The 17,197-nt window shown below is 41.4% G+C and overlaps 1 protein-coding gene across 10 annotated transcripts in view; it reads right to left on the bottom strand.

Annotated features, from left to right (window-relative positions):
- CSGALNACT1 (chondroitin sulfate N-acetylgalactosaminyltransferase 1) overlaps positions 1-17,197 on the bottom strand; it is a 400,361-nt gene that overhangs the window by 87,483 nt on the left and 295,681 nt on the right. For all 10 annotated transcript variants that reach the window (XM_027865511.1, XM_027865507.1, XM_027865514.1 and 7 more), the window contains one exon: positions 15,106-16,033. In XM_027865511.1, the coding sequence (XP_027721312.1) occupies positions 15,106-15,724 (619 nt within the window). In that variant the 5' untranslated portion in view covers positions 15,725-16,033. The remainder of the gene's footprint in view (positions 1-15,105; positions 16,034-17,197) is intronic.

A 17,197-nucleotide genomic window follows, 5' to 3' on the forward strand; every position in this document is an offset into this window, starting at 1 on the left:
GTATAAATGCATAAAAACACCACTTTGACTTTATTTATAGCAGCCTATTTTCCACCTCTCTACAGATTTATCTTCCCGAGCCTTTAAGATACAGGGAGAATTTGATGACATAGTAAATCTTTCCATTCCATTCATTCTGGGACTCTCCCTAGCAAGTTAAGTGCCAGAAGAGGCTAGATCCTAAGGCTGAATGATCAAGACTGTGTTGACACAGCGTCATGAGTGGATGGCAGCCACAAATGGCCCTGAAGCACCAGCTAGGGAAGAGAAACTTAATGCACATGTTTTCCAGCCACTTGGGGTTGAACCTAGGTCTGCCTCCCAGCAGTAACTCAAGCATTACAGAGACAAAGGCATTGTTTCAAGATGGGGGAATGACCAGCTACCACTGTGGACATAAAGAGGCCTGCTGACTTCATAGATAATAGGCTCTCTTCATAGTCCACCCTATTCAAAGTGTCTTTAACTCCTCAGATTCAAGGATAAAAGTCAGCAATATTTTGGAGAACAAGGCCTAAGATGTAAATCCTCATCTGCTCTTCCAAATGGCTTTGAATGTTTCTTTAAATAGCATATGGTGTACTACTAATCTGGGCATCATAAATACACGCAGAGATTTAGGGAAGTTTGCGGTTGTTCACACACCATTTTTAACAAACTGACTGTGAAACAGATTTGGATAAGGTGGAGAGGAAGGAAAGAAATCTGATGGGCTGTTGACAGGACTTGGAGAAGCAAGGAAGGAGCTGAGGAAGTCAAATCAACAAGCATTTATTAAACACCTATTGTGTGCCAGGCACTCTGTTAAATAGAGACGTTTTGTTCTCCCCATTCTTTGTTGCTGTTTGCTCAGTGATTTCAGTCCTGTCTGACTCTTCATGACCCCATTTAGCGTTTTTTTTGGCAAAGGTATTGAAGTAATTCACATTTCCCTCTTCATTTTACAGATGAGGCAAACAGGGCTAAGTGATTTGCCCAGGGTCACACAGCTAGTAAGAGTCTACGGCCAAATCTGAAATCAGGAAGATGAGTCTTCCTGACTTTAGGCCTGGCACTCTATCTACTGTATCTCTATCTACTCTATCTACTATCTAGCTGCCTCACCTCATTCTTAGACCCTTTTTACTCTATAGGGGCACTCTGAGGACATGTGTATAACACATACACAAATACACGTATACATGTATATACATGTGTTTAAATATATACACATACATACATGCATGTGAAATGTTATGTATTATAAGCTCCCAAAGAAAAGGTTCAGGTCTTTTGAAAACACCAGCACAAGGGTATGGGCTCCTCTTATGTGACTAATTTGGAGAAAGGACCCAAATTTCTGATAACTGTGGTCATCAACACTCATGGTAGTGAAGACAAGACAAAGTCACTGTGTATGAGGAGCTACTTTCACGGTTATCAGTAACTAAACTTATTCTGAAGACAAAAAAATGGTCATGAGGCCTCTTATCCTGAGGGGCAGGGCTGGACACTGTAGTATCTAGTTCCATGTACATGAGAAGGATCTTCTCCTAGACTTGTATCAAATGAGTGAAAATCATCTTGATTCTCCACCACTGGCCTCCCTTTTACCTCCTTTGCCTTTATCTTTTTTTTTTCAAGGAAAAATTGGTAATGATTAGGCAGACTGTGGAGAAGAAGCAGGCAAAGCATGGCTGGTATACCTGTGCAATCTTTTTTTAAAAAGCAATACTGGTATTATATAATAAGAAGCTCAAAAAACTGTTCATAACCCCATTCTGACCTTGCAATTCCAATTCTAGGACTCCACGCTAAGGAAACTGTTGGCATGAACAAAAGGTCTTCTTGATACAAGAATATTCAGAGCAAGATTATTCATAAAAGTGAAAAACTAAAGACATGCCTATAGTCCAAAACTGGGGAATAGGTGAACAAAACTGGATCTATCCACTGTGGAAATACAAAGAAATGACAAATTTACAAATAAATATGGGAAAGCAAATATGAAGTGGCAGAGAGTGAAGAAAACACGATCAGAACAACATTATTCACACTGACTTACAAATATGTCAATGCTGTTAACAGTACCAGCAGCAGCAACAATGTGATCCAATAAAGAAGAAAAGGGATGCTGAGGGTGAGGCAGAAGCAGATGAGATGTTTAAATCTATCCTCTTAAAGACAACAAATGATTAAAATTAAAAAACAACATGTAAAGCAAAGAGGAACTCAGTCAGGATTAGGCCAATATTTTGTATTTTGTTCTTTGCTTTATAATTGTTTAGAAGTAGCAGGTGAGCAGGGAAGAAAGCATGGCTATCCGTGAGCCTGTGTTCTAACCTCTTTCTCTCTCAAAATGGCAGACCCCTTTCCCTCCGCTTTACACTCACTTTCTTTTCCGTTTGCCTCACAGAAGCACAAACTCATAGATTCAGAGCTAGCAGGGACCTTAGAGGTCATCCCTTTTTACATGAAAACACTGAAGCCCGGAGGGGTTAAGTAATTTGATCAAGGTCATCACGCAGACAGTAACACAACCAGGATTCAAACTTACGTCTTCTGACTCCAAACCCCACTTTGCTGTGCTGTTCACTCCGCAACGTGACTAAACGAAGTAAAGTCTCAGTATCAATTAAGCTACCCCAATTTCTTATTTTCTGTTCGTCTGCTGGCCTTAGAAGAAATAAATGCCATCTGATATAGAGGAAAGCACGGTGGGCCTGTAGCTAGAAGATCTTGGAAATACATTAGCTGGTTAAGAATATGCTATCTGAGAATGGAATTAGGATTTCTGGACCCGCTACTGAATAAAATACAAGAATGATGGTTAAGGATAGAATATATTGATATGGATCCTTGGCTAGGGATAGAAAATAACAGGAATCCTTGGCTGGGGACAGAATATATCTAACTAGCTAGGGCTGACAAAAGGCATTTTCCTGGAGTCTTGCAAATCTATCCAAAAAAGCAATAAAGTAAAAAGGAAGGTGGGGCAGGGAGAACAACCTATATAAATCTATCAAGCCAGATACCACACAGAGTGGCTACAATATAGGAAGAATAGCAATAGAGATGTCCTTATATCAGTAGGAGACAGAATCCAAGAAAGGAACTCTCAATGAACCCATGGCCTCAAAATGTCTATGGAGAAATGCACAAAAGATGGGTGACAAGCAAGATGAACTACAGATCCTAACCCAAAAGGGCAGAGTTTAATTAAGCATCACTGACTCTGGAAAGGTATACTCTTATGCAATAGGAACAGAGAGATGTTGTTCTTCCTTCGTTCTTGAAGAGGACCAGTGATATCACTTCTTAAAAGGAGGGGACTGGGGAGAAGGGGGGAAGACAAGTATTACAGTCATGTGAGGAAATCCAGAAAAAAGAGGAGGGAAATGTGGTGGAGAGTATTGGGTGAAGATTAAGAGAAGCAAAATCAATCACCCAACCAATCAACCATTAAGCATTTATTAAGCTTCTAATATCAATCAATAAACATTCATTAAGTGTCTACTTATGTGGTAGGCACCGTGCTAAGTGCTAGCGATACAAAAATCTCTCTAAGGCACTGGGCTAGGGAACCAAACAACAAAAATTAAACAGTCCCTACCATCAAGAACTTACATTCCAATGGGAGAGACAACAAAGACAACAACTATATTAATTTGTGCGTAAAACTATATACAAAATAAATACAATTAACAACAAAAAAAGCTTATTGGGAGGTGCAATTAGCAGCTGTGGAGAATCAGGAAAGGCTTCACATCAAAAGTGGCACCTGGGGGGCCACTAGGTGGTGCAGTGGACAGAGCACCGGTCCCAGAGTCGGGAGGACCTGAGTTCAAATCTAGCCTCAGACACTTGACACGTCCTAGCTGTGTGACCCTGGGCAAGTCACTTAACCTCAATTGACTCACAAAAAAAAGTGGCACCTGAGCAGAGTTTAGAACAAAACAAGAAATTCTACAGTGGTAGAGGACAGAGTGCTGGCCTTGGAGTCAGGATGACCTGCATTCAGAGCCTGACTCCAACCTTTACCAGATGTGTAATCTGAGGCAAGTCATTTAAACTCTCTGAACTTAAATTTTCTCATTTGTAAAATGGGGGTAATAGGGCCTCATGGGGTTACTGTGAGGAATAAATGAGATAATATATTTAAAGTGTTTGGCAAACCTTAAGGCTCTACATAAATATTCTAAGATGTGGAGATGAGGAGGGAGTATGGTCCAGGTATAAGGAGCAGGCATTTCAAGGACGCAAAGGTGAGAATCTTGTGAGGAATCTAGAAGACCCATTTCTCTGGACCATAGAATACAGCAATATATAATAGGGCTAGAAAGGGAGATTGGAACCAGGTTGTGATGGCCTTTAAAAGCCAAAGAGAGGTTTTGTTTGATGCTAGAAGCAATAGGGAGTCATTGGAGTTTACTGAAGAGGGGAGTGATCAGATCTGTGCTTTAGGAAAATCGCTCTGGCAACTGTGTGGAGAATGGGTTAGAAAGGAGCATGAAGACCAATTAGGGAGGCCATTGCCTCCATGGTGCAGTGGATGGAGTACTGGGCTTGGAATCAGGAAGACTCATGCTCATGAGTTCAAATCTGGCCTCAGACACTCACTAGCTATGTGACCTGGGCAAGTGACTTAACTCTATTTGCCTCAGTTTCTTCATCTATAAAATGAGCTGGAAAAGGAAATGGCTAATCAGTATCTTTGCCAAGAAAATCCCAAGTGGGGTCATGGAAAGTTGGACACAGCTGAACAACAACAATAACAAATGTGCTAGGTACTGTGTTAAGTAAGCTCTGATGAGCAAAAGAAAAAAAAATAGTTCAGGTGAGAGATGATAAGGGCCTACATCAATGTGGTGGCTGTGTGAATTGAGAGAACGTAATTTGAGAAATATCGTATAGGCAGAAGATTTGGCAAATGATTAGATATGTGGGCAAGAGAGAATAAGTAGTCAAGGATAATGATAGACAATAAAGAAGGCTGGTGGTTGGGGCAGCTAGGTGGTGCAGTGGATAGAGCACCAGCCCTGGAATCAGGAGGACCTGAGTTCAAATCTAGCCTCAGACACTTGACAAGTCCTAGTTGTGTGACCCTGGGCAAGTCATTTAACCCTGATTGCCTCACCAAAAATCCAAAAAAAAAAAGACGGCTGGTGGTGCCTTAGATGTAGGGAAGTTTGGAAGGGGGTGGGTTCTGAGGAAAAGATGAATTTTGTTTTAGGTATATTGAGTTTGAGATGTATAAAAGATATCTACAGCTTGAAATATCCAACAGGCAGTTTAGAGGTACAATCCTGAAATTCAGGGGAAAGATTACAGATGGAAAGAAAATAGAAGAATCCCAGTATCTTGGGGTACACTCACAGTTAAAAGGTATGAGTCAAAAAGAGTATGAGAAGGAGTGGTCAGAGAAGTAGAAGGTGAATCAAGAGAGATGTGTCTTCAAAACCAATAGAGGAGAGAGAATCCAAGAGGAAAGAGTGGTCAAAAGACTCACCTTAGACTTGGATTAACAAAAGATAAGTACAGAAGATAGAGGAAATGTAATCAAATGAATGATAAAGCAAGGTATGTTGGGAGTGTGAGAGTGCCGATACTCAGAATGAACTGTAACTGATGAGAAAAACTAAGAACATGAAAAAAAAATTAAAGCTATTTTTTTGGGGGAAAAGAGCGGGGTCACAGAAGGGGTAAGATCGTGTCCCTGTGTATCTGTCTTGAATCGGAACCTTGACCCACATCTGCTCTTCTGCCTGCCTGTGCCCCCTGCAAGGCCTGAACCTTCAAATGTGAGTTCAGCCCACTTATCCAGTCACCTTGCCCATGACCTTCCATACAGCCAAACAACCTGGACTCATGGATTTAATCTCAAGACTTGTGGTTACTGTGTACCTCCTTTCCATATGAACCACTTCCTTCCCTCTCTCATTGCTCCCATAATCTTTAGTCTGTAAGTTTCCCAAATTGCTTTACATTATGGGCCTAGCTCTTGGTTCAGAACAGCCTTGTCTCCAGGCCATCTGGCATGGTTTTGATCATTATGTTGAAATATTTATTATTAAAATAATAGTGCTATGTTTACAAGTTGAGTTAATTAATCCTTATGGTATTCAATTGGTAAAACCAGAAGTATATGGCTAGGGATTTCCATATTGTGAATTCTGATATAATCTTATGCTATAAGATCCTCTCCCAGCTATACATCTGACTTTTAAGACTTCAACACCATGCCTTTGCTGCAGAATCACCTTGGCATTCCCTCAGAGCCTGGGGCCTCCTCACTGAATACACCATCTGCCATGCCAGACCTCTTATCCCATTGGTAAATGCCTTCCAGGTCCTTCATTTTGCAGAGGAACCCTAGGCAAAGCAACGTTTATTCCCCTCCCAGTGATGCTCCTAACTTCCCAAAGTTCAACACCACACCTCCACACCAGTACACCCCCATCCCCCAAACCCTGCTCTTCAGCTCCCTTTTGTGGATTGTCTTCCTCCATTAGATTGTAAGTTTCTTAAGGGCAGGGACTGCCTTTCTTTTTGCTTGTATTTGTATCCATGTCATTTACCTCAGTGTCTGGTATACAATAAGTAATTAATAAATACTTGCTACCTATATATCTATCTGTAATTAGGGTTCTAGCATCCCTTCCCATCTCCTTCTGTACCCCTCTACAGCATCTCAGCATATTCATGCTAAACAAAGCCCCCACCACAGTATTTTCAAGTTCCTATTCAGCTCTCCAACATTATTTCTTCCCCATTATTGAAATTCCTATTCGCTGAGTGTACCTGGTAGAGATTGGAACATGTAAAAGATGTATTAATAGATTTTTTTGCTTTCTAATCTTTTTAACTGTTTTGTTACATTTCCTCAAAAGTTGGTTTAGGACTTAGGTATTTGTGAAAGAATCACTCAGTCAGTAAGCATTTTACTAAGTGCCTACTATGTACCGAGCAATATGTTATATGCTGAGTATAGAAAGAAAAGCAGAAGATAGTTCCTGCCCTCAAGGAGATCACCATCTAACAGGCAGAGACAATGTGCAAACATATATATTCAAACAAATGCATACAAGATTACTGGAGATCATCAACAGAGGCAAAGCATAAGAATGAAGGAGGATTGGGGAAGGCTTCTTGTAGAAGGTGGGATTTTAACTGGGACTTGACAGAAATAAATCCCTTACTAAACACTTGAGAGCCTTATGTGAAAAGAGAGAAAAATTCTACAAGGTGAAGGGGACTCCATGAAAGCCTGAGCCTGAGCTCCCTAAGAATACTAAATGTATACCCTATGCTTTAAAATCTCAAAGGATTGAGCTTATGCCACCTCTCTATTAATAAGAGAGGAGTCTTTCCCTGAATTTAAACATGCCAACCTAATTCTTTCCTGCTGTAATTTAATTTCCTTTTGTTAGGTCTGATGATGTCAACCCCCTTCTCAATAAACACCAAAGGCTCCCTATTACCTCCAGAATCAAATATCTGGTGAAATATATATACATATACATATACATATGTATATATATGCACACACATACACACATATGTATACATACATATGTGTGTGTGTGTGTGTGTGTGTGTGTGTGTGTATACACACACATACAGTGCCTGGCACATAGTAAGTACTTAATCTATTTTATTTAATCTATTTATTTGTCTAAATACAAACTCTTCTGATTGGCTCCCCATAACCTGGCCCATTCTTACCTTTCCAGGCTTCTTACATTTTACTCTCCTCTATGAAATCTATAATGAAGTTACACTGACCTATTTACTGTTCCTTGAACATGACTCTCTATTTATCATCTCTGCACTTCTGAACTGGCTATGCCTCCTATCTGGAATGCTTTTTCCCCTCACCCATACCATTGAGTTTCCTTGGCTCTTTTCAAATGCCATCTTCTTCATGCCTTTCCTGGTCTCCCTTGCTTCTAATGCCTTGCCTGAGATTATCTCCATCCACCCTGAATATGTATCTTGTACGTACCTAGTTATTTATATGTTGGGTCTCCAATTAGAAATGTGAACTTGTTAATGGCAGTAATTGTTTTTGCCTTTCTTTGTATTCTTCCTGGACCTAGCACAGTACCTGTTACAGAGTAAGTGCCTAATATATGCTTGTTTCCTCATTGGCTGACTCTAAGGACATAACAAAAGATGGTGAGCATCCTCCCATAATATATAAGTTTTGGGATTAGTGCCATTACTCAGACATTTACAAGTTCATTTCCCGAAATTCCACATTGATTTTAGGTTGAAAACGTCTTTCCTTCCTGTCATTATTTACTCTGGCTGCTGCTTTTGGCTGGGGTCGGGGCTCAGAGTGAGACGGGATGCTTCAAATACAAGCTAGAGTCTGACCAGGGAGTTCAATCACAGGGAAGATGGGGAAAGTATGGTACTAAGTTAGAATTACTAAAGAGGAAACCGAGTAGCTTGTTTACCAAGTCCTAGCTAGAATTTTCAGCCAGAATGCAATCAGTATGGTACAGGAGGGGATTTGTTGATGCAAAGAGCCAAGGAAAAGAACCAATTTGCCAGGTTATGGTCACAGAAGAAGAGGCTAGAGGGCATTATGTGGATCATGGAGCAGGAGGAAAAGATGCTTGCTCACTTCCAGGCTTTCTGGAGCCATCTGCTATTCAAGCTTACCTCACCTATACAGGGCTGACAAGCCTGAGTTGGCACCAACATAGGAGGTTTGGGAAAATCTCATGTGGCCTCACAAACATGCAAGTCATTTCACAGAAGTGAAAATGACTAATTGAACAGTCACCCAGCACCTCTTCCCAGAAACATTTATTTTAGAGGCAGCATGGCAAGGCAGAAAGAATGGAAAACAGTAACTCAGAATCAAGAGAGACCTGTGTTTGAATGCTGCTGACTTCGTAAGTCACTCAACCAACAAGTTCTGATTAAAAGCTTACAAGGTAGAGGGACTGTACTAAGCACAGAGGACACAAAGACTAAGAAAAACAATTTTTGTCCTCAAAGGGCTTACATTCTTACATGGGATACATACAGGCAAATAATTAAGTACTAACAAGGTATTTACAGAGTAGATGGAAAGTAATCTGAAAGGGGAAAAATTCTAGCCCCTGGAAGACTGGGCAAGGTTTCTTACAGAAGGTAAGATTTGAATTGAGTATTCAAAGAAGCCAGTGAATAAAAAATTTTAAAATGAATGTTGAAAACTGTTTTTACATGTAATTGGGGAAAAATAAAATAAGAAATAAAAAAATTTAAACTGAGGGGAGGATTTGGGGAAAATAGAATGAGTTCTGTTTGAACATGTTGAATTTGAACTGTCTATGGGACATTTTGAGATGACTTAAGTTCAGAAGACAGGATGCAAAGAGGGATAGTTTTTAGCTCTCACCTTTCTTTTCATCTATCCCTGAAATTGTGGTTACTCCAGTGGGAAAAACAAAATGAAACAAAACATGAGCTATTTTAAATAGAACCTTCCATGATGAAGGTTGCCCAGGTATCGTAGACCATGGCCAAAACTGTGACATTACCGAAGTTTATCTTACATTCTCCAAAATTCTCTTTCCTCCTCTGCTCTCTGCTCTTTTTGAGGTGCTCAGGGACCTGCTGTTCTCTTCTCTCTTCTTCCCTGACCAAAATGTGACCTCAGGAAAGTCTCTGTTGTCATGTGTAACTATAGATCTTGGAATCATCTGTAAAGAGGTGATAAATGAACATACAGGAGGTGATGAGATCACCAAGTGAGACAGTATAAATAAAAAGAAGAGGGCCCAGGACAAAGCCTAGAGGAACACCCATGGTTAGTGGGTGTGACCAGCTAAGAGACTAAGAAGGAATGATCAAACATATAGGAGAATGAGGAGAAAAAAGTGTCCTGAAACACTAGAGAGAAAATAGAATCTAGGAAGAGAAAGTGATTGACAGTGTCAAATATACCACAGGAGAGGAAGGATAAGGATGGGGGTAAAGTCCATTAGATTTGGCAATTAGATTATTGGTGACATTGCAGAGATCAGTTTTAAGTTGAACAATGAGGTCAAAGGTCAGATTGCAGAGGGTTCATAAGAGACAAGGGGGAAATGAAATAGAGATGCCAATTATAGAAAGTTTTCTAAAGGTGTTTGACACAGAAATAGTCATAATCAAATAGTCAGATCAAATGAGGGTTGTTTAAGGCTGGGATACAAATGGGTGTATTTGTAGGCAGCAGGGAAGGAGCCAGAAGATAGGAAAATATTGAAGATTAACAAGATAAAGGGGAGGACAGTGGGACAATCTTCTAGAAAAGATGGGAAAGCATAGGATCAATGCTGTATGTCAAGAGGTTTGTCTTGGCAAGGAGACACTATCCAAGGCTGGAGTGAAAGAGGAGACAATGGGAGAAGATAGCTGAATAATCTGAGATGAGGAGCCAAGAAAAATGGGGAGTTCTTGGTGAATGACCTGTTTTTTTAGGTGAAATATGAGTCAAGTTCCTCAGCTGAGAGGGTAGGAGGAGGGGGTCCCGTGGAAAGCTTAAGGAGAAGAAAAGGTTTGAAACAGCCCCTGTAAGGGTTGAAGTCAGTATTAAAATCCAGGTTTCCTGCCTACAAGTCCAGTACTAAATCTGCTCTACTACTATCACTACTACCAGTACCACCACCATCACCACCACCACCACCATTAGTACTACTACCACTACTGTTGCTGCTGTTATTGCTGCTGCTGCTGCTACTACTATTATTACTACTACTACTACTACTACTACTACTACTACTATTACTACTGCTGCTGCTGATACTACTACTACTATTACTACCACTATTATTACTATACGACTATTACTGCTACTCCTTAGTAAACTTACTTTTATATGGTGCTTTAAGATTTATAAAGCACTTTCCTCACAACAATTTTATTCTACAATTTATTCCATTCCACAAATGAGGGAGCTGAAGCTCAGAGAGGCTAAGCTATAGCATCGTGCATCTCACAAATACTAAGTGCAAGAGATTAGACCTAAACCCAGGTCTTGTGACTCATAACCCTGGGTTCCTGTTATCATCCCTCTCTGTCTCCCAACATTACTTCCACTTTTAAAAAATCAAAGAAAAGAAATGTAACTTTTAAAAATGTCATCCAAAGAAACTTATTGCCACTTCTCTGATTTACATCCCTATTCTTTCCTTTATTCACAGGACCCAAGTTAAGGGAACTGTGGCTGTGTGTATGCTGTACTTTTGTTCAGTTGCAGTACAGGTATAATTGACTTCCAAATTTGGCAAACCATTCTGAGTGAAACCACAGGAATTCTGCGACTTAAAAAATGCTGGATCATGCATGATTAGGATGGGAGAGGGAAGGAGAGAAGTGACTGATCTGCAGGGCAATGGAAGTGGGCAGGGTAATCGATGGGTCCATGAGGCAGAGCCTACATTATAAAGAAAAGTGGTTTCAATTTTCAGTACTCTGTCTGGACCGTACCTTGGGGAGGAGGAAGGAACTAAAGCAACTTCAGCAATAAATATGCCTCCCCATCCCCCAAGCCTTTCTTCTCATTTCCGTACCACATCTTAGTCTCTCTGTGGTTTAGAATGGTTACGATGGACTCACCTGAGAACCTTGTCACCTCTTTTAACATTCCTTCTATAGGGAAGAGTCCTGAGTTATCGTTCAGTCATTTCAGTGGTTTGCCATTTCCTTCTCTAGTTAATATTACAGATGAGGAAACTGAGGCAAACAGGGTTAAGTGACTTGCCCAGGATCACACTTCTGGGAAGTATCTGAGGCTAGGTTTGAACTCAGAAAGATGAATTTTCCTGACTCCAGTCCCAGCTCTCTCTCCACTGTGCCACCTAGCTGCCCAAACAATTAACTTACAAATGAATTTGGGAATGCAATCCCAGTTGCCTGAAACTGATCTCACAGAAGTGATGTTTGTAAGGAACTCTGTCAACCTTAAAGCCTTTAGAAGAATATTTCCTATAGAATGTTTCGGTGGAGTTGGTGTTTCCAATAATTCATTCAATTGGCATTTACAGCCCCATTCAAGGCAGTGTGGGGAATACAAAGTATTGGAAAATAGTCTTTCCATCCTCAAGGTGGTTACACTCTCCCTGGGAATATCCTTCTGCTCACTATAATATGAAACAGCAGATGTTCTAAGGTCACTGACTTTCATCAATCGATCAATCAACATTTATTAAGCATCTCCTATGTACCAGGCACTGCGGTAAGCATTGGAGATGCAAAGAGTGGCCAAAGAACAAAGGTGTTTAGCTCTTAAACCCCCTTGCATCCCTTACTCTGTCCCTGAAACTATGGTTGCTTTAGTGATAAAAACAAAACAAAAGAAAACATGAGCTGTTTAAATAAAACCTTCCATGCCAAAGGTTCCCCAAGTGTTGCAAATCATGGACAAAATTGTGAAGTCTTTGAAGTTTGTCTTCCCTTCTCCGAAATTCTCTCTCCTCTCTATGTTGGTGCCTCTCTCCTGCTTTCTGATCCATCTTAGGTGCTCAGAGATCTACAATTCTCTTCTCCCTTCTTTCTCTACCAAAACCTGGCCTCAAGAAAGTCTCTGTCACTCACACCTCAGTTAATAGGTCTGTCAGTGTGTTACCTTACTGAAGATACCTGAATTTTGTTGTTGTTCAATTGTTTTCTAGTCATATCTGACTCTCTGTGACCCCATTTGGGGTTTTCTTGGCAAAGATAGTGGAATGGTTTGCCATTTCCTTAACCAGCTCATTTTACAAGATGAGGAAACTGACGCAAACAGGGTTAAGTGACTTGTCCAGGGTCACACAGCTAGGAAGTGTCTGAGCCTGGATTTGAACTCAGGGAGATGAGTCTTCCCTACTGTAGGTCCAGCACTCTATCTACTACACTTACCTAGCTGTCCTATGTAATTTTTAGCTTTGGCTCCTACTAAAGGATTTTCAGTCTTGGAAGAAAGTTAGAGAACATGTCTTTATTGGGGGACCAAGAGGATGGTCCTTGTGCCCTTAAAATCAAACCAAGGTACCCTAACACTTCATCTAGTATTCTCTCCACTATATCACAACTCCCACATTCATGCTAAGGTTTCAATTTTTCCCATTTAAAATGTGTTCCAGGAAGTGTTTGGCGAACTCTCCTCTCCACGATGAACCCCTATCCAGACAGCACTGTGCCAGCAAGCTCTGAGGCTCACAGCTTTCATTCAGAATTTCCTGAGAATATGAGTCAGACTACCCCAACTTGAAAATGTCTCCATACAGCAGGGGTTCTTAACCTTTTTTATGCCATGGACCCCTTTGAAACAGCTAGACGTAGTGGATAGAGTGCTGGACTTGGAGTCAGAAAGACCTGAGTACAAAATTAACCCTAGACACTCACTAGCTGTGTGACCCTGGGCACATCACTTCACCTCTGTCTGCCTCAGTTTCCTCAATTTTTAAATGGGAATATTAATAGCACCTACCTTCTAGGGTGGTTGTGAGGATCAAATAATATGATATTTGTAAAGCACATAGCACAGTGCCTGGCATATAGTAGATGTTAATAAATGTTCGTTTCCTTCTTTCCTTCCTTCCCTTTGGCAGTCTAGTGAAGCATATGGACCCCCTTCTCTGAATAATGTCTTTAAATGCATAAATTAAAATATATAAGATTGCAAAGGAAATCAATTATATTTAAACCCTGTTATCAAAATATTTAAAAAGCAAAACAAGTTCATGGACTCCAGGTTAACAGCCTTTGGCACAGAATTTTGCTGAATACTGTTGGCTAATGTAGCCTCCAAAAGAACCCGCTTCTCTTACAGAGAGGTGAAACTGATTATAAATCATCTAAATAGTCTAATCTTCATTTAAAAAAACCTCTGAATTGCAACCTTTTCATGAGGAAATAATAGTAAAATTACCCATGTTATTATTTGCTCATAGATGTCTCACTTGGGTGACAACACTACAGTCATTCCCATTTGTGACTCAACATTTTGATGAACCCCATCGAGTAATTAATTGTGTACCCAGCAGGCACTTGTTACATTTGATGAATGAACGAACAATACAAAATCCCTGCACGTGTGAAGGCGTGTAATTTAAATTTTGATGAAAAGCAGCCGTCCTATTTCTAAAGAGGACATTGCGGCAGGACAATTTGAGTTAGATATCAGAAACGACTTCTTGGCCTTCAGATTAGTGATACCAAAATACATAACCAAAGGGGGCCCTGGGGTTCGGTCATTTATAGCTTTCTTTATGGGGCCGCCTGAACGGTGTCTTGCCAGGAGTCAAGCTGACAAACTAGATGACCTCAAATTTTCTTCTAATGTTTGGATGGTTTTGAACTAAAAACAATTTGAACCCTAATAAGAAATAGATGACATAAATATATGTCTGTGCATTTTCTCCCCCATTAGATTGTAAGCTCCTTGAGGCCAAAGACATCTTCTGCTTCTTTTTGTATCCTCAGTGCCTAGCATAGTGCCTGACGCACAGTAGGTGCTTCATAAATGTTTATTGATTGATGGAGCATTCTAGGTGAGCATCGAAAGCTACTTTCCCTTTTTATTCTTCACCTTCAGGAACAAAACAACGTTTTGTGGTTACAGAAGGACCAACTGGGCTGTTTCCGTCACAAATTTCTACCGTAACAAAGGCCCGGCCAGCGGAGCCCCCATGTACTCTAAAGATGGGATTCTATTGGCCAGGGCCCCATGAAACTCTAATGTGATAACTAGGCACATGCAGATAGTTTAATCAAAATCAGACCCAGTCCCTCGGAGAATTATCTGCGAAAGGGGACAAAATCATAATTGTCAGTGCAATCTGGTACATGCTTGAGTTTCAGAGTTTTTTGTTTAGTTGTTTAAAAAATAACAACAACTAAAGCCAGTTTTGCTTCTTCCTGCCAAGAAACAATTAAACCGTCAACTAGATGACTGGTCTCCAAGAGAAAGTTAAGTGCAAACAGATGTTGATGAAAAATAAAGACCAGACTGTACCTTTGGTGAATCTCACGTAAAACTTTCTACAGGCTATGCCCACAAGCTGCTCTTGCCAGCCTTCCACAGTGCCCACCTGTTTGGAGGGCGAACGACCGTCCCTCCTGCACCCACTTCCCCGACTCCCCATTCACAAACAGACCAACCTTCAATAAAATCAGAAGCTGCATAAGGGCGGTGATTCGAGTTGCTCTCCTCCTCAGGGTGGTTCAGAGTCTCAAGGGCCAACTCAATCGCTTCGACCAACTCATCCCTCTTATCCTTCCTCACTGGCTTCTCCTCTGGGTGGCGGGTGAGGCCCATCTCCAGCTGATAGACCTTTTGCAAGGTGAAGCTGTCGAAAGGAACCGCCGCGTACTCTGTGGCCAGCTTCACGCCAGCGTGCACCTCGGCCTTGTCCACCTGGGAGTGGAGGAACTCCAGAAGGTTGGCCTGGTTTTTCTCAGGGTGCGCCCCGGCATCACTGGCGCGGTACTGCGCGTTCTTCAGCTGCTCGCTCCTTTCCTGAAGCTCGTCCTTCAGCCGGGCGATTTGTTTCTTCAGGCTGCTGATGGAGCTGCGATGCTGCTCCTCCTGCTCCTGAAGAACAGCTTGGTAGCCTGCTTTCCCTGTGGGGCTATTTGCCCTGGGCAGTGCCATTTGCTCCTCATCGCCCTTCGGGGTGCACGCTAACATGTAGAGGACTGAGACGGCACAACACAGAAGCAAGAGCAAGAGGACCAGCCGAGAAATCCAGGCAAGCAGTCCCCGGCGTAGCATCGTCATTCAAGGACCTGCCATGCGTTCAACACAAGCAACCCCCAGCGTGGGGCATCCCAGAACGCCAGGGTCCCCACAGGAGGATTCCCCTGGGCTAGATCACAGGGAACGCAGGTCTGGAGATGCATGAGCTACTTTCATCCATCGCCCATAAATCATTCAATTTCTTCCCTTCAGGCACAGCAAGACAGACCCTTTCCACTTTTGCTCTGGCTGGGCTGTGAGGCTGAGGCAATTAGCAGAGCAACACCTCCGGGTGCTTACATTATCTCTCATCATAGCCTTCTCAGTGTAGCGAAGATGATAAAGGAAGACCTGGAAAGAGAGACAAATGAGAAAGACCAAAGTTACTCAGCGGAACTATATATTCTTGCAATACTGAAGCCTTCAAAAGGGCCTTCCAGGATTCTGCCAAAACCGGAGCTGCTACAGCAAAGTCAATAGGCCAGATCCCAATCTGATTCATTAATTTCATACCTACATGCCCCCAATTAGTCCAAACACATATGAACGTAGAATTTCATAACTAGAAGAGCCCTCAAGATTATTTAAGTCCAACCCATACCTGGATAGGAATTATCTCCACAACATCTCTAACACATGACTGTCCAGTCTTTGTTTAAACGCTTCTAAGTAACAGGAAATTCACTATCCCATAACACAATCTATATAGTGTTTTCTCTCATGCTAGGCAGCAGCTAAAAGTGAGCTCCGAATCATTCCCAAATAACCTGATGAGGTAAGGAAGGGAGGGTGGAGACAGAATAAGGAACGGTGCATTCAACTCCAAGCATTAGAATGGTAAGAAGGTGGAGGATGAAGTATGGACATTGATATATTTAAATTTCTTTATGTTGAGAGGGTGGGAAGAACTGAACTTGATCTGGCCAACCTAACTCAGCTTTCTGACAATAGAAAAGAAAATGTCTTGCGGAGCATGGTAATCAAGTGGTGTTGATTGGCAGGAGGGGGTGAGAAAATTCTGAGAGGAGGAAAATGGGGAAAAAACAAAACCCAACCATCCTGTCACAGGCTAAGAAAAACCCAAGCAGAGCTCAGCTCCAGGCTCCCTGCAGGAGCTCTGTGTTCCAGCTGCTCATTACAGATACACTGGCATATCACACAGCCTCTCACTAAAACAGATATTTTCTTAAATAAATGCTCTGCACCTCAACTCCAAATTTATTTTAAATCCAACTCATTCTACAAACTAATCTCCTCTTCATCCTGTCATCTTTTTACTCCCTCTCATTCTTTCTGCTTCCCACTGCTACTAACATCCCTCTCTTACTCTTTTCTATTTTCCCCAGGTGTGGGTCTCCTCTTCTCGTTTTTGAGTGTATGTTCTGTCTGCCTTCCCTAATCCCTTATTCCAGTGTTTCTTTGCATGAAATAATAGTATCCTTATTTAAATACAAAAAAAATTCCCATGTGTATTGCCTTTCATATCTAAATACTATTTCTTTTAACTGAAAATAA

Source organism: Vombatus ursinus, unplaced genomic scaffold, assembly GCF_900497805.2.
Source record: "Vombatus ursinus unplaced genomic scaffold, bare-nosed wombat genome assembly UNPS02014778.1, whole genome shotgun sequence".
NCBI lineage: Eukaryota > Metazoa > Chordata > Mammalia > Diprotodontia > Vombatidae > Vombatus > Vombatus ursinus.